The 24,512-nt window shown below is 39.9% G+C and overlaps 1 protein-coding gene across 1 annotated transcript in view; it reads right to left on the reverse strand.

The window, feature by feature from the left end:
• The window catches only part of dcc (DCC netrin 1 receptor), a gene marked incomplete at its 5' end in the record, with an annotated part of 257,227 nt that overhangs the window by 143,560 nt on the left and 89,155 nt on the right, over positions 1-24,512 (reverse strand). The window contains one exon of the mRNA XM_014341226.2: positions 7,878-8,037. Coding sequence (XP_014196712.2) covers positions 7,878-8,037 — 160 coding nt within the window. The remainder of the gene's footprint in view (positions 1-7,877; positions 8,038-24,512) is intronic.

The raw sequence follows: 24,512 nt of genomic DNA on the forward strand, positions 1-24,512 counted from the left end.
GATACTTGAACTCCTCCACTTGGGGCAGGAACTTATCCCCGACCCGGAGTGGGCACTCCACCCTTTTCCGGCTGAGAACCATGGCCTCGGATTTGGAGGTGCTGATCCTCATTCCCGCTGCTTCACACTATATATATATATATATTTTATTTTTTTTATTTATTTATTTATTTATTTATTTTTGATATACCAGGGGATATCCCAATACCCCTTTTTGTCAGGTCTTGTATTAGTACTTATCTTGGTACAATTAAATACCAGAAATGTGTCAAAGGGATTTACATCCACTGCAACTTGAAGATCAGAATTATATCATCTCAACTCTCAACTCAAACTATTTCGTATTATTTTTTCACCATTTTGCTATTTCAACAAGCATGTAGTAAACGATATAGAGACATCTTTGTTGATCCACTACTTTGACCCAAGGAGCTTTATATTGTAAGATAAAGACCCACAGTATTAGAGAGAAACCCAAACTAGCAAATGAACCCCTGTAGTTGCTAACAGTGGGAAGGAAAAACTCCCTTTTAACAGGAAGAAACTTCAAGCAGAACTAGGCTCAGGTATTGGAAGTCATATACAGGGCAAACGACACACTGTGGAAGAGAACCAGAGACTAATAATGACTAACATTAAGTTTCAATACCTGTCACGTGGGTTAACTGAAGTGAAACCTATAGTAGTTCCTGTCAAAGGCTTTAGGCTACATTTAACTGTGCATCTTATTGGTCTCACAGCATCTATGTATAAGGACATGTTCTAATTTTATTGCTAATTGAGTCCAAAATAACGGCTATTGCTGGGGAACATTAAGAGAGAAAGAAAAGAGAAAGGAGTACCGTATTTTCACGACCATAAGACGCACTGTACTAAAAGGCGCAGTCTCAGTTATGTGTGCCATTACTGTATTTAACACACACATAAGGCGCACTGGATTATAGGGCGCATACAAGTACCATATGCGTATTTAAAAATAAAGCGGGAGCAAACCTGAGTTCGGTACCTTACTCACATTTCTATTACCGGTAATCATCATCATCAACAACACACAAGCATACAAGTGTGCATATTTAAAAATAAAGCAGGAGCAAAACAAAGTTTGGTACTCACATTTTTATCATCAATCAAACCCATCGAAGTCCTCATCCTCTGTGTCTGAATTGAACAGCTGCGCTAAATCTCCATCAAACATGCCAGGTTCACTTTCTTCACTGTCAGAGTCACTTTCCGTGCCGTGCGGCTCTTCGGAAACGATGCCGGCTTTTGCGAAAGCTCGAACAACAGTGCCAGCAGACATGTTAGCCCAAGCATCTACAATCCATTGGCAAATTGTGGCGTAACTCGCCCGGTGCTGCCTTCCACTCTTGGTGAAACTGTGGTCTCCATCGGTCATCCATCGCTCGCAGCCTTACTTTGAACGGGCGGTTCACACCGATGTCCAGCGGTTGGAGTTCCTTTGTCAGGCCTCCCGGAATGACAGAAAGCTCACAGTTCATTTGTTTCACTAGTTTTTTCACATCGGCTGTGAGATGGGCACGCATAGAGTCACAGATTAAGAGCGATGGTGATGCGTGGAAAAAACCACCTGGTCTCCTTACATACACCTCCCTCAGCCACTCTTTCATCATTTCCTCATCCATCCAGCCCTTTTCATTTGCCTTAATGATGATTCCTGCTGGAAACTTCTCTTTAGGCAAAGTCTTTCGCTTAAAAATCACCATAGGCGGCAGTTTCTGTCCATTAGCATGGCAGCCAAGCACAACAGTAAAAGAAGACTTTTCATACCCCGTTGTGCGTATCGCTACCGTGCTGGTCCCCTTCTTCTCCACAGTGTGACTCACCGGGATGTCAAAAGTGAGCGGGACCTCGTCCATGTTTGTGATGTGGCTGGGCTGGATGTTTTTGTCGCCGATGTGTTTGCTGCAGTAGGAGCGGAAGATGGCCAGCTTTTCCTTATAATCCGCTGGAAGTTGCTGCGCTACCGTAGTCCTGGTCCGGATGGAAAAATGGCACCGTTTCATAAAACGAAAGCACCAAGACGGACCTCCTTGGAAATGTTCAATGTTCATCTCTTCAGCTAGTGAAACTGCTTTTAGCCGAATGGTGACCGTCGAAACGCTTCTCCCGCTCGTTCTTTGCTCGATGATCCACCGCTCGAGTCTTTCCTCCAACTCGGGCCACCTCGCCTTATGTCCGCGGAAACTCAGCTGCGTTTTCTTGACCTGCCGGAGCTTGTTTTCTAGCTTCCTCCATTTGCGAACCATCGATTCGTTAATCTTAAATTCTCTCGCCGCTGCTCGATTTCCATGTTCCTCCGCATAGCTGATGGCCTTCAGTTTAAACTGTGCTTCATAAGCGTGTCTCTTTGCCATTTTCAGGGTTGTTAAAACAACGATGTTCCACATAATGCACATACCTGTCCTTTTATACAGGTATGTGCGATTGTCCGGTATATACGATCAACGCCCACACTTCACCCTTTAGCGTTCTCATGGTGTTCTCTACTACGTCCTCCTTACAACACACAGGGCGCACTGCGCTATAGGGCGCGCCGTACTTTTTGAAGAAAATCTAAGACTTTTAAGTGCGCCTTATGGTCGTGAAAATACGGTAGGTATCATTGGCATGTAAAATGATGGTAATTATGAGAACCCTAACATATCCTGAAAATAACAGTAATCAGTATGACCTGCTCTGGAAAGAGGTGTGATGACTCGTATGGATGTCTACTCAAAACATCTTTTCATCCTTCTGCCTTCTTTCTTTTCCATTTTCTTTCTTGATCTGCCCAGATATTTCTCTATTTTGCTGTCAATATATTTCCAGGAAGTCATTACAGCTGACAAAAAAAGTCATTCTCACCCTTCCCCCCAGCCAATTCCCCTTCTTTTGTAATCTTTCATTGTTTTCTCTCTCAGTCTCCCTCCCCTCTCATTTTCTGCAAGTTATTAGCACTGACAAAACCCATCTCGGCATTTTTCTCAAAGTCATTAGAACTGACAAAACCTCTGCCTCTATTCCTTCTGTAAGTCATTAGGACTGACAGAATCTCTCAATCGAATCGTTTCATGACACAAACTTCAGTGGCTCTTTTGTCCAGCCTACCGTTCAGAGGCCCAGAGCTCTGCAGGCCTAGATTGTCTCTGAGGTAACAAAGCTTAAAAGCCTGGATGTGAAAGCCTTCAGCTGGAGCCCCGACTGTCAGAGGTAACCATTTAACACCAGCAGGGGAGTCACCAATGTGTCACCCAGAGCTTTTTCTACTCAGTGCTTTGAGCTGCTGTGTGCACCAGAGCCGTGATCTAAGAAATGCACTGTTGTCTTTTACACACTGTTAGTATAAAACTCTGTACCATCAGACTTTTATCCCTTTATAAGCTAACAACTGCTAAATCAGGATATTGGTTGCAGATGCCTTTGAGTCAACAACTTGAGTTCGTCTATCTTTTTCAGCCGAGTAAGCAGCAAGTCTCTGTAAAACAATGTCACTGCTGGCCAGTTTGTTCCAGGCAAAAAATACCTCATCCACTTCTTATTGGATAATATAGAGACTTTATACAGATATTAATGTGCGTGGTCACATCCTGGTTGCCAGAGGATGTGCCCACGCAGCTCTACCAATCTGCAGATAGTTCATTTGGAGCCACAAGACATGACTTCAGGATTTGTGTGAAATGTCTTGGCAACTACTTTATAATGACATGGCATCTTACCAAAGATAAGACCAATAACTGAAACTAACACCACTGACTAACAATAGCCATGTGCTACGTTTCACGATTATTAATATGCAAACTAGGGCTGTGCGATATGACCAAAATCTCATATCCCAATATAAGACATTTATCATCCTGACAACGATATATATCACAAAAATTTTACACTTTCTGTAAATTCTGGGAATCTAGGGAAACTCGAGTTGCGTGAAGTGTTTTCAGCTTGGCGTTGTGTACCTGGAGTCCAGTTCTTTGACCAATGCATGAAACTGAATATTTTTAGATATAAGTTTGTAAGCTTGTGCCATTTTCTTTGTCAGTATTCATTACATGGTGTGCTGCGGGGAAAAGCATGAGTCTAAGGTTTATTTTGAGCACCTGATGTTTCTTTTTTTGCTTCTCATCCATAAACTCTCTCCATACTCTTTTACGTGACTCTTGCGTAGGTGGTAGAAGAGGTTTGCGGTGTTTGAGTCTGAGGTGGGGATGGTTTCTTGCATAATTTTAGTCCATGTCAGACTTTTCATAACCAAACCATCAAGACGATGAAAAAATATTGCAGTAAACAATTTATTTTGCGACACCACGAAACAAACGATAGGGTAATATGAAACGATTGACGTTTTCATATCGTCATCCGATATATATCGCTATATCGAACAGCCCTAACGTAAACTGTCATGACCAGTGAATAGTGGTTATGAGTACTATTCATAGAGAGTTAGAGGTTGCCTGCAATCACAGCATTATATGGTGGTTACAATTTGCACTCTTTTACCCATTATATTACATATATTAAAATTTTTGGCATTGTGCATTTTGGGGTTTGAAAGCCACAGAAATGTTCAGTGTTTTAAAAAAGCGCATCTCAGCTTTTCTGTCACATATGGGGTCACCAAATCGTTTTGCTTATGCAATGATTCTCTTTCTTCAATCCTTTATCACCTTGACCGTTCTTTAGGCGAGGAGATATTTTTCACCATCTTACAATACTGTGATTACATCGTTTCCCCACCTGAACTAAGCATTTATGGCTCTTGTAACTTTGCAAATGAAGATTTTTTTAAACATATATATGCAAATAAAGAATTAAAATGTATACTTTAATAGTTATCCAGTTAATCCATTTTCAAAGAAATAATCAGAAAGGGGTTCATCTCTCATGCTTCTCTTTTTAAAATTCTCCTTTTGTTTAAATAACAATAAGTAAAATATTCTAGGAAAAACTTTGGGATCTGGGTAATTGCGTCAAGGATTTCCACCTTGTTTTTCTTGCTACTATCACCCAAACCCCAAATCCTACGTCTAGTTAGGTGCAGGATTGTGTCTGTGTCTATAGAGCTTGTAACTATAAAGCCAAAGTTGGGTGTCTTTCAGCTAGAGGAGCTGAATGAGAGCTTATGGTTGTGTGAGAGATAGGAGATAATACATATTATAATATTAGCATTGCTTGAGAGATGTTTTTTTCACTTTATGATTGAAGGTTTCTCTAATTAGAACAATTAATCAGTTGATATTTATTGTTTTCTCATAGTGTCTGTATAGCTGTTGATTTTCTTATTTTCCTATGTGAACATTGATTAAATTGCTATTGATTCTCCCTAGCTGCTTCTACCCTATTACAGTCAACACAATTCATTTATATGAGCACTGATAAAAAAATGACCAGGCTTAGTTAGGACCAGGTTTAAGTGCTGTTGGCAGCCTTCGTAGACATTTACTATTACCGTATTTTCCGCACTATAAGGCGCACTTAAAATCCTTTAATTTTCTCCCCCCCAAAAAATCGACAGTGCACCTTATAATCTGGTGCGCCTTATCTATGAATTCTGGCTGTGTTTACTCACCTCGAACCGATTTTATGTGGTACACTGCGCTAAAAAATCTGTCAGAAAATGTTTCAGTAGTACTTTGCTGAGCTACAAAGCCGTACCGCTTAATGGATTGTCTGAGTGGTATGGCTACCGTAGTCATGAGCCTCGCAGCTCAGAGTAATCTGGGTCCAAAACTCCGTCCGCATCATGTCCCAAACGAACACTGTGTAAATTCTTTCATCTTTAATAAAATGATCAGTGTTTCTGCTTTACTAGGTGTAACAATTAAGTTTAACATCCAGGCATCCATGAAAACAGAATTTATCAAATTTAACGGAATTAGAAGTTAGCAGAAAGTTAGCAGGAAGTTAGCAGGAAGTTAGCTTGCTGGTTTCACTAGTTACCTAAGCATGATATATCATGTTCTGACTAAGAGACTGCTGGAAAAAAATAAAACGTACAGCTCTGCTATCACTTCCAACATGAATGAAGACAGAAAACTACACAATAGTGACGTTTGTAGGGTTACTGAAGTTAGGTTAGGCTAGATGATATATAATGCTGTTGTCACGGTCCTGGGTCTCCTGACCCAGCGTTTTTAGTTCCTTGTGATGTTTGTATTATTGTACTTGTGTGAGTTATTCTATGGTTTCTAGTTTCGATCCCTTGCCCTTCATGTTTCTCTGTGTCCCCTCTGTTCTGTGTAGTCTGTGTCTGCATGTTTGAGTTCCCCTCTGTGTCTTTCGGTTCTTAGAGTCCTCTGCCTTATGGTTTATGTCTCTGTGTGATACTTCCTGTTTTACTTTCATGGTCCGTGTCTTATGTGAATGCGTCCTGCTTTGCTTGTCTCGTCAGTCCTGATTTCTCCCAGCTGTGCCCTCCTTCTGTGTCTCATTCCCCTCGTTACTTCCCAGTGTATTTAAACCCTGTCTTTCTCTGAGTCAGTGTCACGTCGTCCCTCATTCTGTGTGGATCTCCCTGTGTCTCACTGTGAGTTTAGTTTGTGAGTTTCCAGTTTAGTTTGCTTTGTATGACTTTCTCCTGCCAGCGAATAAAGCTGAGTTCTTTGTGTTTAAACCTCGTGCCTGAGTCCTGCATTTTGGGTCCAACTCCTGCCTGCCGCACAGCGATTCATGACAGCTGTGCTAGTGATTGCTAGCGACACAGCTATGTTAGCATACCAAAGCATAACACAGTGAACCTGGAGAATGAACGTTAACTTTTTTCCCGATGTTTTTTTTTTGACAAATGCAATTGCAATTATTAATGTAAGATAAGATAAACGTTATTAATCCCACACATGGGAAATTTGTTTTGTTACAGCAGAAAGTGGACAGTGCAAAGTTACATAGCTGGAACAACATATACTGTTGTTCCAGTGTTTATAGAGCAGCTACCAGAGAATTCAACATTAATGAATCAATGGTACGTAAGTAGAGGAAGCAAGAGGAATGAGTTGAGTAAAGTTTGACTTATCTGGCTGTTTTGTTTCGTTTAACGTTCTTTATTATCCGGTGCGCCTTATGTATGAAAACAGACCTTTTTGTCAACAGTGCGCCTTATAATCCTGTGCGCCTTATGGTCCGAAAAATACGGTAATACAGTCTGTTACTACAATTAGTGGCACAGCACAAGATGTAATTGGTCAGAGAGCCAATTAAAACTACATTCTGAGACAAGTGCAATAATTTACCATATCCAGAGTTATAAAAAAATACCAACTACAGTTGGTTTAAAGGGGAAAGTAACCCAAAATTATTGAAAATCAGACTTTGAACCTTTTCTCTCAACATTTTCTTCTGTAAATTTGGCCATTTTAACATGGTTGTCTATGGGAATTTACTCACCAAGGCCCTATAACGGCCAACCTCCCGTTGTCTTAATTGTTTATCCCCATGGGGTGGCACTTATGTGACAAACATTTAAACACAACTTTAAAAAGCTGCTTATTTTTTTTTTTTAATCATTGTTAATCGTTGTTACTGATGGCCTACTGCGGGCACCTGTCAAATTTTTAATAAAATGAAATTTTTTCCTGTAATTGTCCATATTACCACTTCCCTCTGGATGAAGTGAAACAATAGGTCCTCCATTTCTACAATTTTGTTGTACATGCACAAGGACACTAAAGGACTATATTATTCTATTCCATAAAGGGGTAAAGATTAAATTTTTTTTCCAGTGCTTCACTTCAAAGCAGTCCTGCGCATGCATACAGCCAGTTTATCTGTTGTGCTTTTAACTACAAAAAATAATGCAGATTCACCGACCGTGTCAGAGCAAACAAAGACACATTTTTTAGAAAGAAAGAAATAAAGAAAAAAGAAAATCAGGCTTATCTTACCTATCGATTCCATCCTGGGAGTAATAAACACCGTAGGTTTGAACAGCTCCTCCGGTCTCCTCTGGGGGGCGCCAGCTGAGTCGGACAAAGCGGCTGGACACTAGGACAGGGACCAGGTCGCGGGGGGCAGAGGGGAGGGCAACGCCTGGGCTGGGGGACACTGGTGGGGGATCAGAGGAGGAGGAGTAAGTCAAAGGGGTGCCAGAAGGAGCAGGAGAAGGGCGGGGAAGAGGAGGAGGAGGTGTGAAGGAAGGTAGATTCTGAGTGGGCGTGGGCTCTGTTAACAGTTCATCCAGGGAAGGGAGGGGAAAGCAAAGGAAAGGAGAAGCAGGGAAAAGGATGGGGGACGACGGGGGGGAGGTGGAGGGGAGGTGCGGGAGGCGAGCAAAGGAGACAGAGCAAAGAAAAAAAACAACAAAAAGAGCAAAGGACAGATGAGATGAGCAGATAAGGAACGGAAAAGACGTGGAAGAGACAAAAAGGAAGAAAAGAAGGAAGAAGAGTGGTAAAGAAGATCTCAGCCAAGAAGAAAAAGCAGCAGAGCATCTGAAGAGCTTAGTTATCAATCAGATATCAAACAGATATCAGTCATCTGAATGTTAACACTGTTTTAATGCCATGACATTAAAACACACATGGTATATTAATATTATGTGAAAATGATCCTTTAAAGTTCCTACTCTTCTCACAATGTTCAGTTCAGTTCTCAGAAGATGAAAACAAATCTGAATTCTTATGAATGTGTTATGAATGAATGAATGAATTGAATTCTTATGAAAGACCATTTCTCTGTAATAAACTCTCTTTTCCAAAGATGAGTGATTTCTCAATCAGATAGATTTTTTTTTTTATTATTTTGTTGTTTCAGCAACATTAAATTTAAAAACTGTACTTTTGAGTTAAAATATATATTTATAATTTTAATAAATGACAAATTAAAAAGGCATGAACATTTTTTTGTATCGAAAAAATATCGAACCGTGACACCAAAGTATCGAACCGAACCGTGAATTTTGTGTATCGTTGCACCCCTATTAATATATCATATAGGAGACACACACAGTGATATTTGAGAAGTGAAATGAAGTTTATTGGATTTACAGAAAGTGTGCAATAATTGTTTAAACAAAATCAGGCAGGTGCATAAATTTGGGCACCACAAAAAAAGAAATGAAATCAATATTTAGTAGATCGCCTTTTGCAGAAATTACAGCCTCTAAACGCTTCCTGTAGGTTCCAATGAGAGTCTGGATTGTGGTTGAAGGTATTTTGGACCATTCCTCTTTACAAAACATCTCTAGTTCATTCAGGTTTGATGGCTTCCGAGCATGGACAGCTCTCTTTAACTCACACCACAGATTTTCAATAATATTCAGGTCTGGGGACTGAGATGGCCATTCCAGAACGTTGTACTTGTTCCTCTGCATGAATGCCTTAGTGGATTTTGAGCAGTGTTTCAGGTCGTTGTCTTGTTGAAAGATCCAGCCCCGGCGCAGCTTCAGCTTTGTCACTGATTCCTGGACATTGGTCTCCAGAATCTGCTGATACTGAGTGGAATCCATGTGTCCCTCAACTTTGACAAGATTCCCAGTCCCTGCACTGGCCACACAGCCCCACAGCATGATGGAACCACCACCATATTTTACTGTAGGTAGCAGGTGTTTTTCTTGGAATGCTGTGTTCTTTTTCCTCCATGCATAATGCCTTTGTTATGCCCAAATACTCAGTTTTAGTTTCATCAGTCCACAGCAACTTATTCCAGATTGAAGCTGGCTTGTCCAAATGTGCTTTAGCATACCTCAAGCAGCTCTATTTGTGCTGTGGGCGGAGAAAAGGCTTCCTCTGCATCACTCTCACATACAGCATCTCCTTGTGTAAAGTGTGCCGAATGGTTGAACGATGCACAGTGACTCCATCTGCTGCAAGATGATGTTGTAGGTCTTTGGTGCTGGTCTGTGGGTTGACTCTAACTGTTCTCACCATTCGTCGCTTCTGTCTATCCGAGATTTTTCTTGGTCAGCCACTTCGAGCCTTAACCTAACTGAGCCTGTGGTCTTCCAGTTTCTCAACATGTTCCTAACTGTGGAAACAGACAGCTTAAATCTCTGAGACAGCTTTCTGTATCCTTCCCCTAAACCATGATGGTGAACAATCTTTGTCTTCAGGTCATTTGAGAGTTGTTTTGAGACCCCCATGTTGCTACTCTTCAGAGAAATTTAAATGAGGGAAACTTACAACTGACCCCCTTAAATACTCTTTCTCATTATTGGATTCACCTGTGTATGTAGGTCACGGGTCACTGAGCTTATCAAGCCGATTTGAGGTCCAATAATTAGTTCAAAGGTTTTGGAATCAATAAAATGACAACAGTGCCCAAATTTATGCACCTGCCTGATTTTGTTTAAATAATTATTGCACACTTTCTGTAAATCCAATAAACTTAATTTCACTTCTCAAATATCACTGTGTGTGTCTGCTATATGATATATTTAACTGACATTTTTTATTGTAACAACCAACGATTTATACAGGGAAATAATGACTATTAACAAAGTTGCCCAAACTTTTGCATCCCACTGTAATGATGATTTACTCTTGGCCATTAACACTGATTCACGTACCATTACCAAAGAGTTCATGCTGACTGTTCATGTTGAACCTTCTATTACAACTACTGCTTGACTGTAGCAGAAATCTACCCTTTATACTGTATGAATATAATCAAAGCAAAGGTGGGACAGCTGCTAATGCCATGTAGAGGTTTCTTAAGATTCAGTTCATTTTTCAAAGTCTGTACGTCTGTAGCATTTTGACTGGCAGCTGGGTATTTCTTAAACCTCTGAGGTCTATGTCATTGCTAACAAAGACCTCAAGTCTAGCCCTAGGCAATGGAAATTTGTCATTTTTGTTTTTATTAAATCGTTCTTCTCAGTCTTGGCAATCAGGGAACAAAGAAAACAATCATTCAGTCTGACACCCTTCAAAAAGATGCCATGAGTGTTATTTCCACCTGTATTATTAATATTTCCTCCTTATCGAACGTGGCAAATCTTTGAACCACAAATCTACTACACATCCAATCTCGAGAGGTATGGAAATGGAAACCAGTAACTCTTGCTCTGTGTGGTACAAGTATGAAATGCTCAGATCAGTATGAAAATATGTTACCTTGCAGATTATAAGAAAAGTAAATGAAGATGAGAATGAAATCAAGAATGACTGCTCTCCTCTGGATGTGCAGGTTACTCACATTTTACTATCTACTTGTTCAGATTCTTGGTCACTGACAGTATTCAGTATTATCTGAAACTCATTTGAGAGGTTTAAATATTCCGTATTATGTCTAAGTTTTCTTTTTTGAGCAAAAAGTAAATTTTTTAAAAAATACAAATAAAATGAACGGCATGTTCTGGAACATTCATTTTTAGTCATTTTCTTAAATCTCTTAGACAAGTGCAGTGAAGCAGTTTAATCTCTTCTCTTCAGACTTTCACCTGTCAGCATGAAGACCACTCCATTTGTTCCAGGCTGCCTACCTGTACTTATGATTAACATTCAAATTGACCAACCACAGAATATTGCTGTGCCTCTGCGGATTTATTCAGTCAAATAATTGCTGCTGTTTCTACATGTCACTATCAAGGTTTCAGGCACACTTTCTGAACAGCTCCATCCTCCCTTCCCCAACTCCCTTCATACTTTTAATGTATCTCAGTAAAATCTCCAGTAACAGCTGTGATAGGCAATAAAATAAAGGACAATTGCTCTATGTCACAAGGCCAGTTCAATGGATAACGAGGTGACCGCCTGTAAGGTTTAAACTCATGTCATTGAGAGTCCCAAAGTCAATGCCGTAACTTAACAGGAAGTTCAAAGTCTCTATATAATTCTTAGACAAAAATAGCCACCCTGCGCAATAACGATACTTTCAGGCAAACCATTTGGACAGCAACAATTATTTGACGTCAAACCTGAGTCCAAGGTTGTGGACATGGTGTTATTTATTAAAAAGCAATTTATCAGGTTGACCTTTAGACCTGCTTATTCATGCAAGGTGAATACCTAGACTCACTGGAGTTGACAGAAAGGTTAGGGTATCTCAGATATGCACAACTGTAATGACCAGTAGAATACAAAAGTTTTCTTGAAGCTTTTTCTTGAGGCGCAAGCTTCCACTTCACTTTTCATCCAAGAAAACAATTTTTAATCTGCAGTGTGTACAGGCTCACCAAAAACTGGGAATACATAGATACAGATGGTAGCCTCAGAATTTGGCGTGAGCAGCATGAAATCATGGGCATGGACAGTGCTGGGAAAGTTGTTTGTACACACTTTTGGCCCCTTATTGACAACCAATTATGGTTTGAATTCCAAAGTCCATTTGAGTATTGTTGGTGACCATTTGGGTCCTCTAATTTACCATCTTCTAATTATAATGCATCATGTCAAAAAGAAACCTAAAGTCTCAAACTTGTCTCACCAACAGGACATTAATTGTAGATTTCAGTGGCCTCCACTATTCCTCGACTCAAACCCAGTGTCTTGAGAGGCAGTAGAGTAGGATATATGGAGAATTAGTGTGAAGAAAAGATGTTTTTTTGATGACCACAACATGGATAAAACCTTGTGTAATCCATCACACTATGAAGTCAGGTTGTTTTGTATTCAGTCTTCTATCTATCTGTATCTATAAAAATAATGAAAAGCAAACATATTCAAATGGTGCTCAGAATAGCAATTTTTAAGTGGCTACACCAGAATCTGTGCATGGATAAGTGACTTTACTATATGTTCTGGACCTTTTTCAAGGCATGCTGTAGGTGCTTATACATACACACAAACTATGTATATCCATCAACTATCAACTGTTTTTCATCTCTGCACTAATTTCAGTTAGTTAAATACTGAAAAGAAAATAATATGTCCTCAAAGTATACCATTAGAAATGAAAAGCATATTTTCCTGTCCTACAGTGTCTGCCTCCAAGACAGGAAAAAATGAAACTATGACATACTCCCAGATGTAAAGCACACCTTAGCTGTTCAAATGTGACAAAGCTGCAGAAATAATGTTATGGTCTACAAACTTTTACACTGCTTAAAATGTATGATCTACACATTGGGCTGTGCATCGTTATTAATAGTCTTAAAATGGATTAAAAATGTTTTGGTTGATTGTTAAAATCACCGTAGTGCATCAAAATAACCCAGTTGTGTATTTCTTCTCATTTGACACAGCACTGTGTTATCAAAATAACCCATACTGGATTATTTTTAACCTGCGAGGTCTAAGTTATCATAGCATGACCCTATGTTCTCCCAAGTATAGCCAATCAGGTTACAAAGAAAATAATCAATTAAACTTACATGTATCACAAACAATTATTATTTTTGGTACAACAAAGTCATTTTGGTTTGCTCCAAAACTTAGAGTTGGAGCTAGGGCTGGACTAGAGTTTGGGGTCATCACATGACTTAGACCTCACTGGAGGTAGAGTATGTGTTGTACCTATAATGATTGTGGGTGAATATAGCATATTCAGGTAGGGTCCACCCTCAGACCTGCAACCATTCACAATCACAATCACACCAATGACTAATTTAGGATTACCAATTAATCTAACCGAAACGAGATGGTATGCCTTAAAAAGGAGCGGCATGTCTTCCACTGTGATCCCAAGCAAGCATTTAGACAACACGCTAACTCCACAGAGAAAGGCCCAGACTGGATTTAAGTCCAGGACCTCTTGCTCTAATTCAACAGTGCTAACCTGTACAACTATCCCACCCCATATTAAAGCATACCATGTTTTATTAGTTTATTGTTTAATTCTAATTTGGACCATGATTTACAAAATGAACATTATCATCAAGTTTCTGAGACGTGGTTTTGGACTCAAAACAAAATTCACTCACGATCTCCACCAAAAAAGGTTTTAAGTCTAACACTCATTTTAACTCATGAGGTTAAAGAGCCTCAGCTGGTATTAGAAAGCCCTGAAACTACCATTTGAGACCTAGAACTCATCAGGAAAGAGGTTTAGTAGGGTAACAGACCAAGGGAACTAAAGAGCCACACTTCTAAGGTATCTTTTCTATCTTTTCAGTCTATGGTTTAACCACTTAACATCCTCCAAGTGTTTGGCTGTGTGGAATGAGCAGTGGCATTAGAACTGGGTCCATATCTACTCCCTGAACCTTTACCTGTGTGGCAAAAAAGAACTGTAAAACCAAAATGCATGTAAGAGGCTTTATTTGAAAAGTTTATGAAACTGCTGGTTCAACATGAGGTGAAAATGTCACCTTACCCCTATATCTAAGTGGATGTTAAGAGGTTAGCCCAACCTTAATCGTACCGCTAACCCACTTCTAAAAGAGGATTTATGGTCTGTGTGAAACCAAACAACAGTCTCAGTGTCTCCCTGCAGAAACTGTCAGAAACAGTTTCCCACTCTGTCTGTCATCGGAAGGACATTAAACACATTTGATTTCAGACCAGCTATCTGGGAGTCCATAACCCAGCCATTACTTAACGATAAAACCAAGTCTTAACTATTGAGCAGCCATTTGACTGTCGGTCCTGAAGAGAGGATCATCCAAAATGTTCTACAGATGCCTCTAAAACTCAAATTATTCCTTGCAAAGATAAGCCCGCGCACACACACACACACACACTCACGCACACCTAGACAAATACACACACTCACAGTTTAGATGGATGATGTGTTCATATCACCACTTCAACAATAAAAGTGCAGTGACCTATATACTGTACCTGTGTGTGAAGGGTAATTATGGAAAGATGTCATCTCTCAACAACTCCTAACCGAAAGCTACTCATGTGAAACTAAACTGATACCATCAAATGTCACAACTCCTCTCCTCGCCATTCCTCCGTCATAAGCTGAGAGAAATCCAATTTATCCCTGCGGTCAGAGGTCGCGACTCCCCACAGAGTCTTTAAATGCTTTTGTCCATCCACACTTGTCAATAAAGCTTCACTGACTTTGCAAGCGCACATTTCACACTTTATGGTGCAATGAAATGAAAGAGGGAAGCAAGAGAAAGACAGACAATCAAGGAGAAAATGGAGGAAATGCTGTAGAAAAAAGGGGGAATGAAAACAAGGATAGTGAAATAAAAGAAGAAGAAGAAGTAATACAGATGCAATAATATGAAAATGGGAAAAGAAGATTCAAGATGGTAGAAGGTAGTAAGAAAATACAGAAGATAAAGAAAAGGGAGAGGATGAAAGGAGAAGAAGGGAAGAAGCAAGAAACGGAGAAGGAAAAACAAGACTGAGAGGGAAAGCAAAAGAAAGATCAGAGGGGAAAAAGAAGCACAGTGCGAAACGGAGGAGTTTTAACACACCTCCTCTTGACTCTGTGAGATGAGATTTCAGGGTGTGAAGGGCGGATTTGTTCCCGCTCGGTGACCCAGCCAAAAAAACTGAGCCGACGCTGCGCAGTAAAGCGTCACTCTCTGCTGAAAATAGACGGGTGGGCTAAATAATAGAGTCAGACACCACAGAAGAAGAGCAGGAAAACAATCTGAATAAGTGCTGAAAATTACACTGCAGTCTGTCCTGCGACAGATGATACCTGTGCACGCACACACGCATATACAAACACACACACAAAGAGCCTCTGTCCATTTCCTACAAGCTGCTCTGCATTTATATTGTTTCTGCTGCCTGGATGATCTTTAGGGGAGTTTGTTTTCAGCTCTGAGGATTCTACACCCAAGATATCAGACCTTTGCGTGTCTGTATTGCATATATGGATTATTTCAAAAGACAATGCACTGGAGTATTATAACTCATACATGCAGCACAGAGGCAAAACAGAGTGTGCTACACTTAAGATGCTATTCAGAAACCGAGGATTTAGATTTCATCTGCTTCAGCATTTATTGTTTTACCCTGTTACAGGATCCGACAGGTTACCAGCTACCCTTCTAGTGACTTGGTATTCTTTAAAAAGCTTATTTTCTGTCAACAAAACACAACAAACAACCAAAGCAGCAATTTAACCACTTAACTGTTCTCTGACTTATGAATTATAAAAATAAAAACTGCGTTTATTTGAACAGCAGAATTTTCATTATTTTCTTCAACAGTTCAAAACGCTAAAATACTCAATTTACAAATAAATATTAGCTTCACAAGGTGCCTTAAAATAAAAATAGACCCTATCTGATACTCAGATTGAGTCACAACAGCAGTGCAATGCAGACGTACCAGCGCCCTGCAAGTATAAAAGCTTTGGTCATTTTGCTTCCCTCTTGTTTTTATTCACTATGGAGGTCACACAATGCAGATTTATCTGACTTTGACCACAGCGCCTGCAAAAGCTCCCAAATTGAACGCAGCGGTGACTTTGGGTTATGCTCAGTAACGGCAACAGCTTGTTATTGTGCAGGACAAACTATGGAAAATAACTGTTTTCTGAGAATGACAGAACAGGTGCTGCATCCTGTGTGAAAACTTATTTTTATACAAGCACTGTACATTTGATTTTTTTCCTTCATTTTGAAATAACTTTTATTCAGCCTCCTTCAGATTCATCAGGGAAACTCACAACGTGACTCACAACTGATAAAAAGTTCTGTGGTGTTGTGAGTAGGTGAAGAGGTTATAGGAACACAAAACAAAATAGGAAATTTTTTTTACCAATAGCTCTGATGCACAAGTGTGTACAAGGCCAGCTGCACGCAGGACATGTAACAGATAAGAGACTGTGAAGCCCACATGGAGAGGAAACACTTTTCTATGGAAGGGTCAGCTCTAACCTCCCCTCTGCTTTGACACTCCAAAGGATAAGTGGTTATGGATAATGGATGCAGACAACATAAAACTCACTCGCAGCAAAGCAAAATATGGCTGCTAACATTCTAAAAATCAATTTACCTCATCACTGAAACCCAAACCAATCATCCCAGGGGACTCCTAAGAATAGGCCTATTAATGTGCGCATAAATCATAAAATATATCCATGCATGTCACACACAATTAAATTAAATCAAATTGGGGTGGAGGAGAGGGGGAAGGGAGTGAATCTGACCATTGATCCATACGCTTATATATGTAGGACATCCACTATTACAACCATTAATAGCCTAACAGAGAGGCCCAGACCTCTCTCTCCCAGCCACCTCCTCCAGCCCCTGCAGGGTGGACACTGAGCCATTCCAAAGAGTCGCCCTCAGGAGGCGTCCTAGTGGGCATCCTGGTCATTTTGGCCTGTATGTGCACCTGTGAGTGCTGACGTTCTCATTAAGATCTTTGAGTTTTCAGTGGGTGACTATCCATTAGACTGTTTATTCCTGTTGAGTGCAGCATAAGCCACCTCACCTGGCTACTTCCAGTGTGGAGGCCTCACCAATGACTGAGCTCCTCACCCTAAATCTATCTTCTTATATATATACACACACACACAGAAACACACACGCGCACACACACACACACACACACAGACACACACACACACACACACACACACACACACACACACACTCACTCAGACACACATCTAAGTGTCTGCTGAGGTTTAACTTCCAATGTCTTCTAATAGTTTTGGTTTGGAAAGGAGCACAAAGGGAGTGTACTCTGTCATAAATCCATCATTAACAACCAAATGCACACCTTTATGTGTAATGTCTGGTTCCTTGTAAGAGAAACTAAAGGATTTGGTGCTGTTTTATTTCACTTCACACCCATTAACACTGTATTTGCAAAAAAGAGTTTTTTGGGGGGTTTGTTTTTAGTCATTTAGCATATTCACTCCTTTTCATTGAAGACTATCTTGTGAGTGCCCCTTGCTGTGCTATAGAGGTAGCTATTGCAGCATCTGTACAGTGGGATAATGGCTCTCCCAGCTTGGCTCTAAATATACACACACATCTAAAAATGCTGTGAAAATGTATATATGTATAAATATGAAAATGTACTTTTGCTTCTGTCTGTGTTTTTGTTTTGTCAGCATTTTATTCTGGCAATTCAGCTGGCATCATTGAACCCTCCAGTGCCTTATGCATGTTCACAGTTCTTAATCTGTGTTCACAAGAAAAACTGCTTCATTGACCCGCTAAGGCTTCATATTAGAATCTGCAAACCTCTTTAAAGTCAACCTCATAAGCTTCTCAATATTTTCTCATCTGATTCTCATCTCATCTGTTACACTGGTTAATGTTCACTACGCAATCTTTGTGAGCTCAGTTTCACTCGCTCTCAGAGTGAGCCAAAGCACCCAAGAGGCCCCACCCACCTGTTGATTGGACCTTCTGTTTGCAAAAGGTAGCCAATCAGATAAAAGCTGGGATAAAGGGAGGAGCTAAAATTGCTTTTTTCAAAGGCTAAACCGAGGAGCTGAAACAAAGCCCAGTGTAAATTTAATATGAACTATTTCAGATATGACTCGTGCAGAGCTACTCCAATAGAGTCTAAAAATAAAAATACTGTGCAGGAAATTAGCAGGATTGGTGCCCACTTCTGATATGTAGAGTCGATGCAAACTGAATCTGTCTCTTTCTCCTTATCATCTCACTTATAAATATTCTCCATAACCCCTGTCTCCTCATCCTCTTATTCTGTCTTTTTTAACCTCCAGTTATGCTGAAGAAGACTGCTGAGCTCGCTCTCTCGCTTCAGCTTCATTCTTCTACACATTGCTTCTCTCTCACACACACTCTCAGTCTTCCTTTCCCTCTCTCTGCACTCAATTTCAGGGCTCATTTCAGCCAGCTGCCGTTAAAAACGCCTGTATCATGCACAAACACACGCATATACGAACACACATGCACGCTCCTGTCTGCCCTCTAGCTTCAAATTCCTCTAAAATGGATATTTATTCCTGTAAATCTCCAGCGATGTGGGTGAGTGAGTAAAATCTCCAGCATCTTAAGTACATACAAAAGTATGTGTGCATGTGTGTGTATTTGTGTGTGACCCGACTGACCTGTAGAGGCTGAAAGCTGAATAAAGGAGCGTAGACACAAAGAAGTACAGCATTTCCTTTTAGATTTATTTTAAATATATGTTTTCTTCTGCCAATAAATCTCATGTATAGACCCAACTAAAAATTAATATACACTACTTCCACGTTTTGTGCATTCCGAGTCATGTGTGTCATATTTGTTTGTGCTGAGCGACACTGTTGCACTGAACTGTTCCTTTATTATGATGAACAATCAGACCCACATAGCATACATTATCCTGCTGTGACAAACACTGGCAACAAATGTGGATTAACCCACCGCTGAAAATAGTCCCCGATAGATGCGGCGTTTGGTCCCGTATGCCCCCAAGTGCTTTGGGACTACATGGAGCCATTACCTTTTTGCATATTTGTAAGGTTTCTTATCTTTAGAGGTGTAATATATGACATTTAGACCTACTGGGCATTTTTATATGTAGCACCCGCATGACACACCTCTCTGCCCTCTCTCTCCCTTCTTCCTTCTTTGTGTTGTCTTTAAGGTGAAGTGACACAAAGAAATGGTGCCCAAATATTGTAAGATAAAGAATTTTAACCTTTGTTTACTGAGCAGGTTCTAGTGAAGAGGTAAGTACACACGTTGAACAAGAAGATGTGCATGTTGGATTTTTTTGCTGGTTGTAACATTGAATTGAAACACTTTAGCAATTTAATATTGCATTAATCCAAAGCATGGCTCCAGCATGCACAGAACTCAGTACCAGCCTTCTAAGAGTAACCGAGAAAAGTGACCTGCTTTATCCTCCTCATACTGGCTCCCAGTATCCTTTAAACTAGATGTGAAGATCTTAAAGTTGAATCTCAAGGCTCTTCATGTCCTCTTGCCTCAGGCAGATGTCTATCATTTCCTCGGGTGTTGCTGAAAACTGAAAGTGCATTTGCAGTCAGAGCCCCGAAGCTATTGCACGATGTACCTAATGAAAATCAGGTCAGCAGAGTCGGTGAACTCTGAAATCTTCTTAAATATACTTTTATCCGAGAGCCTTTCTAGGATGTATTAATTGCTTTTCCTTTTTACATTTCTCAGTTTCAATGATTTCCTGTTTGTCCCCATGTTTGTTCATTGGCAGAATGAGTGTTTTGTTGTGGGTTTGATGAACCGATAATACAATAGATGTGGTATCAAGCTTTCAGGCTTTTTCCTTTCCTGAACTGTAATTAGTATGATTTGCTTTTTACAAGTGGTTGCTGGAGGCTGCTGTGAAATTGATTGCTAAAGCTCCAACAACACAGGATTGGACCGGCTAGCGACCTTGCCTGACCGGCTGGCACAGAGGTACTTGTTGCCTGGTGAAATTAGTCACAAAGACATCTTTACTGTTCAACTTAAAACCTCTTGTTGATTTCTTTGGTAGCTAGCTGGTTTCTGCAGTTATCCATAGTTTTAATGGAAACTGTGCATCTTTAAAGTAACAGTTGCATTTTTGAAATTTGTTGGTTTCAGGACAAGGTTGCCCTTCCACGTGCGTATTCACAAATTCCACTTTCCATTGCCCTTTTTCAAGTTTTCTTCTGCTTGTTGGTTAATAAGCTAATGTCTATAATTAATAAAATATATTGTCTGTCTTGCAAACGACAGGAAAATACCTGCTATTGACCAAAGCAACCACAATAAGGTTATAAATGCTGAACCATCTTTGTAACTGATCTAATCGGGCTAATCCCAACTAATGTACAACTTCAAACAAAGACAATCGTTAAAGTGTTCAATGCTAACTAACAAGATGTATGTTTCTTTTAACTGTCTAACAAGTTAGTAAAAAAGCTAAACACACCAAACAACAAAGTGTAATTTAATAGTCAAAGTATTAGGCTAGGCTAACATGCACACTGATCAGAATCTCTGAATTTTATTCAGAAGCTAACACTTTGCCACTACTAGCAAGTTTTGCGTGCAGAGCATGAAGCAAATATCCATCTTCTCTGGCTGTTTTATTACAAAATTATCATTAATGATACCGAACGATTCCTTTGCTTTGCCTGAGTCAGTGTGAGGTAAAAAGTGTGTGCAGTTTCTAATTTATTGTGAAAGCTCAGTCTGTACTTTTAAATTTGCTCATGACAGTATGTGTCTCTGTTTTCAATAATGTACCATGAAAGCTAAGTGTGCGTGTGAGTGTGTGTGAGTGTGTGTGTGTGTGCGTGCATATGAATTTCCCCTGAAAGCGTGGTGTTCCGTGAGTGTTGTGCACTGACAGCTACACTCTGTGAAAGCTGTGTGTGTCCGCCTGCCTGTGTAATTTCCAGTAAAAGCTCAGTGTTACTGTGAAGTAATTCCAGGTGCTTTTCTGTCACGCAATGTGGTGTTCTCTGTGTCCGGAGCCCTGATGTTATTACTGTGAAAGCAAGGGAACACAGGTCACATAGCGAACTTTCAGTGCAGAAAAACGCAGATGTGCATGGAGGAAAGCTCAGACCTGATATCCTGCTCAGCCTGTAATAACCTACACTGCAGAGTAATAATCAAAACTCTGGCAGTAGCTCAGCAAAGCAACTGAAAGTTATTTTTGACCTTATTAGATCAGATTTTCTTTTAAAACAGACTCATTCCGATGTTCAACAGAGCATTATACAACAAAAGTCCAGACCACCAAACTCTAGACTGCACAACGCTATGGACATTTACATCAGGGACAAGAAACGGGGAAATTTAACAGGTAATAAATTAAGCCTTGGAAATGTTTGCAAACTGTATTGATGACACCAACCTTTATCTCATAAACATAGGACAGCAACATACTTGAGACTAGGAAAGATTTCTTGTTGCCTGATGGACTGCATTGACTTTTATTGTGTTCGGAATGTAGTAGCATCATCCAACTGGTTGCTCAGAGGTTGAGAGGGCAACACATGCTACTTCTGGGTGACCACTTCTAATTGCAAGAAAATGCATAGGTTGCCTGGTGGGAGTCTGTCACAAAACAGTTGTGGGCCAATAAGGACTGACTGCAATTACTCTCAGGAAGATTGGCAACACATCGCAATCATTGTGCTCCAGTGAAGGCAACTCATCTGTGTCTCTTTACAATAGGAAACTTGACTCAACTGGTTGCCAGCTGGTTGTACTCAGGCTATACTCTTATATAAATGCAAATTTGCAGAGCACCTATGTCATTTTGCTTCTAAATTAGCATCATGATTCCTAGATTCCTAGATTTCTGTCTCAGCTTTAAGAGGTTCTGTCTGGACTCTGAATGTAAGTAGTTAATGTGGATTGTTGTGTGTCTAGACAGTGATCAATTTGTAATATAAGACAACAGATTATCAAAAATTGATCACAATTAATCACTGTATTATCACAAACAGATTGCACGCAATCTCCAACTTGACCCCATTCAATCCCAATAGCTTCTGACAGCAGACTGATCCTGTCTTATTGACCTCCTTTTGCCATGTAGACACACCAAAGTCACCTTTAAGATGATAACTGACTGAGAATGGTCACAGAAAGCATCTCAGAAGCCAGCAGTGGTCCCAGTAGGTCAATATGAACCCAGCAGTGATCAACTAAAGGACAAGCTCAGAGTTCAAGTTCATGCAGAACTTATGAACACAAATCAAAAAGCGAGAGCACTGCCACAGTGCATAGCAATTTGTATGTGCCTCCTGAAGAGTCGGCATTTCTGTCTCCCAAGATTCAATAAAAGTTAGTATTGCAAATTGAAATCTTCTGATTAAATAAAGTGAGTAAAATAATATAACATCCATTAAGTAAAGAATAAAGTCATTAGAGTACAATGCCACCCAGATTACATTTTTTAAATTAACATAATAGGGAAATGCTTACAATGAAACTATGCATAGAACTGTAATTTGTTCAGTACTAAGTTTAATTAGTTTTAATATAATATATACTTGTGATAATTATAGCCTGATAAGCCTTTTTGTGGCTCTGATTAGCTGACTTAATTACTAAATTGTGCTTCAGGAAAGTTGTGATCTTGGTAAATATTGAAAAAGACAAAATGTGTTTACGTTTTCAGTCACCTGGTTGGCTCGGGCCTTTCTATGTGGAGTTTGCATGTTCTCCCCTTTGCCTCTAGCTTCCAAAAGTCCAAAGCATGGATGTTAGGTTAACTGGTAAAAAAAAAAATGAGTGTGCATGTATGTTAGATTAAGCCTTTAAGTGCAGCGATATACACTTAAAATAGGTGAAAAATCTAACACGAAAAAGGTAAATGTGTATTTAGTGTAAAAAGAAAAAGCACAATGTAAATGCAGTGGCTTACTGCTATATGCTTATAAGAAAATATCCCCATTATGATTTGTCACTTTTTAAATGGAAGTGTTGAATAGAATAGAATAGAATAGAATTCAACTTTATTGTCATTGCACAGGTACAGGGCAACGAAATGCAGTAAGGAATAACTGCTTTCAGCCTTTCACTTCTTTTTTCTGCTCCTTTTTCTAGTTTCTTGTGTGGTTCCTTGTCAATGTTGTTTTCCATATTTCTCTTCTCAGTTACTTCCTGTCTTATGTTGTAGGTCACTTTCCTTCTATGTCATGTTGTTCTTTTCCCTTTTTTTTTACTTTGTCTATCTTTGTTATTGTTTGCTCAGCCCTGACTCTGTTAATATGTTGCTTCTGTCAGCTGTCCTGTAGTAGTTGCCTGAGTTTTGGTTTTCCTGTTTTCTTTTTGACCAACATCATTGTCCCTGGTTTAGATTGCCTTTTACTGCAGGTAAACAATGGTCGGACTCTGCAACATGACCAAAATTGTTAGAACTCTGTGCAAAAACAACAAAAAAAAATTGTTGACTTCGAAACTGTTGCTTTAAAGACCGGGACCAGATCTGCAACCACAGTCGATTACCCTCTTTAAAGCAACATCAGTGCATTGAGTGGAAATGATACAGTCAATCCGAGTTGGACCACTTTTGTTTGGAGACAGGTCGCCTCCCACAGGAAACATGTCTGGTTGAGGTTCTGAGTCTCATGTGCTCAAGTTCTACGTGACAAGTTGGTTACTTTTACTACTTGCAATTGACCATCCACTGAAAATACAGGGAGTGTAGAATTATTAGGCAAATGAGTATTTTGTCCACATCATCCTCTTCGTGCATGTTGTCTTACTCCAAGCTGTATAGGCTCAAACCTTAGAAAAACCAGTCTTGAGATATTTCTTGGCCCAGTCTTGACGTTTCAGCTTGTGTGTCTTGTTCAGTGGTGGTCGTCTTTCAGCCTTTCTTACCTTGGCCATGTCTCTGAGTATTGCACACCTTGTGCTTTTGGGCACTCCAGTGATGTTGCAGCTCTGAAATATGGCCAAACTGGTGGCAAGTGGCATCTTGGCAGCTGCACGCTTGACTTTTCTCAGTTCATGGGCAGTTATTTTGCGCCTTGGTTTTTCCACACGCTTCTTGCGACCCTGTTGACTATTTTGAATGAAACGCTTGATTGTTCGATGATCACGCTTCAGAAGCTTTGCAATTTTGAGACTGCTGCATCCCTCTGCAAGATATCTCACTATTTTTGACTTTTCTGAGCCTGTCAAGTCCTTCTTTTGACCCATTTTGCCAAAGGAAAGGACGTTGCCTAATAATTATGCACACCTGATATAGGGTGTTGATGTCATTAGACCACACCCCTTCTCATTACAGAGATGCACATCACCTAATATGCTTAATTGGTAGTAGGCTTTC

Source organism: Haplochromis burtoni, unplaced genomic scaffold (genome assembly GCF_018398535.1).
Source record: "Haplochromis burtoni strain Fernald_Lab_line unplaced genomic scaffold, NCSU_Asbu1 Contig_449, whole genome shotgun sequence".
NCBI lineage: Eukaryota > Metazoa > Chordata > Actinopteri > Cichliformes > Cichlidae > Haplochromis > Haplochromis burtoni.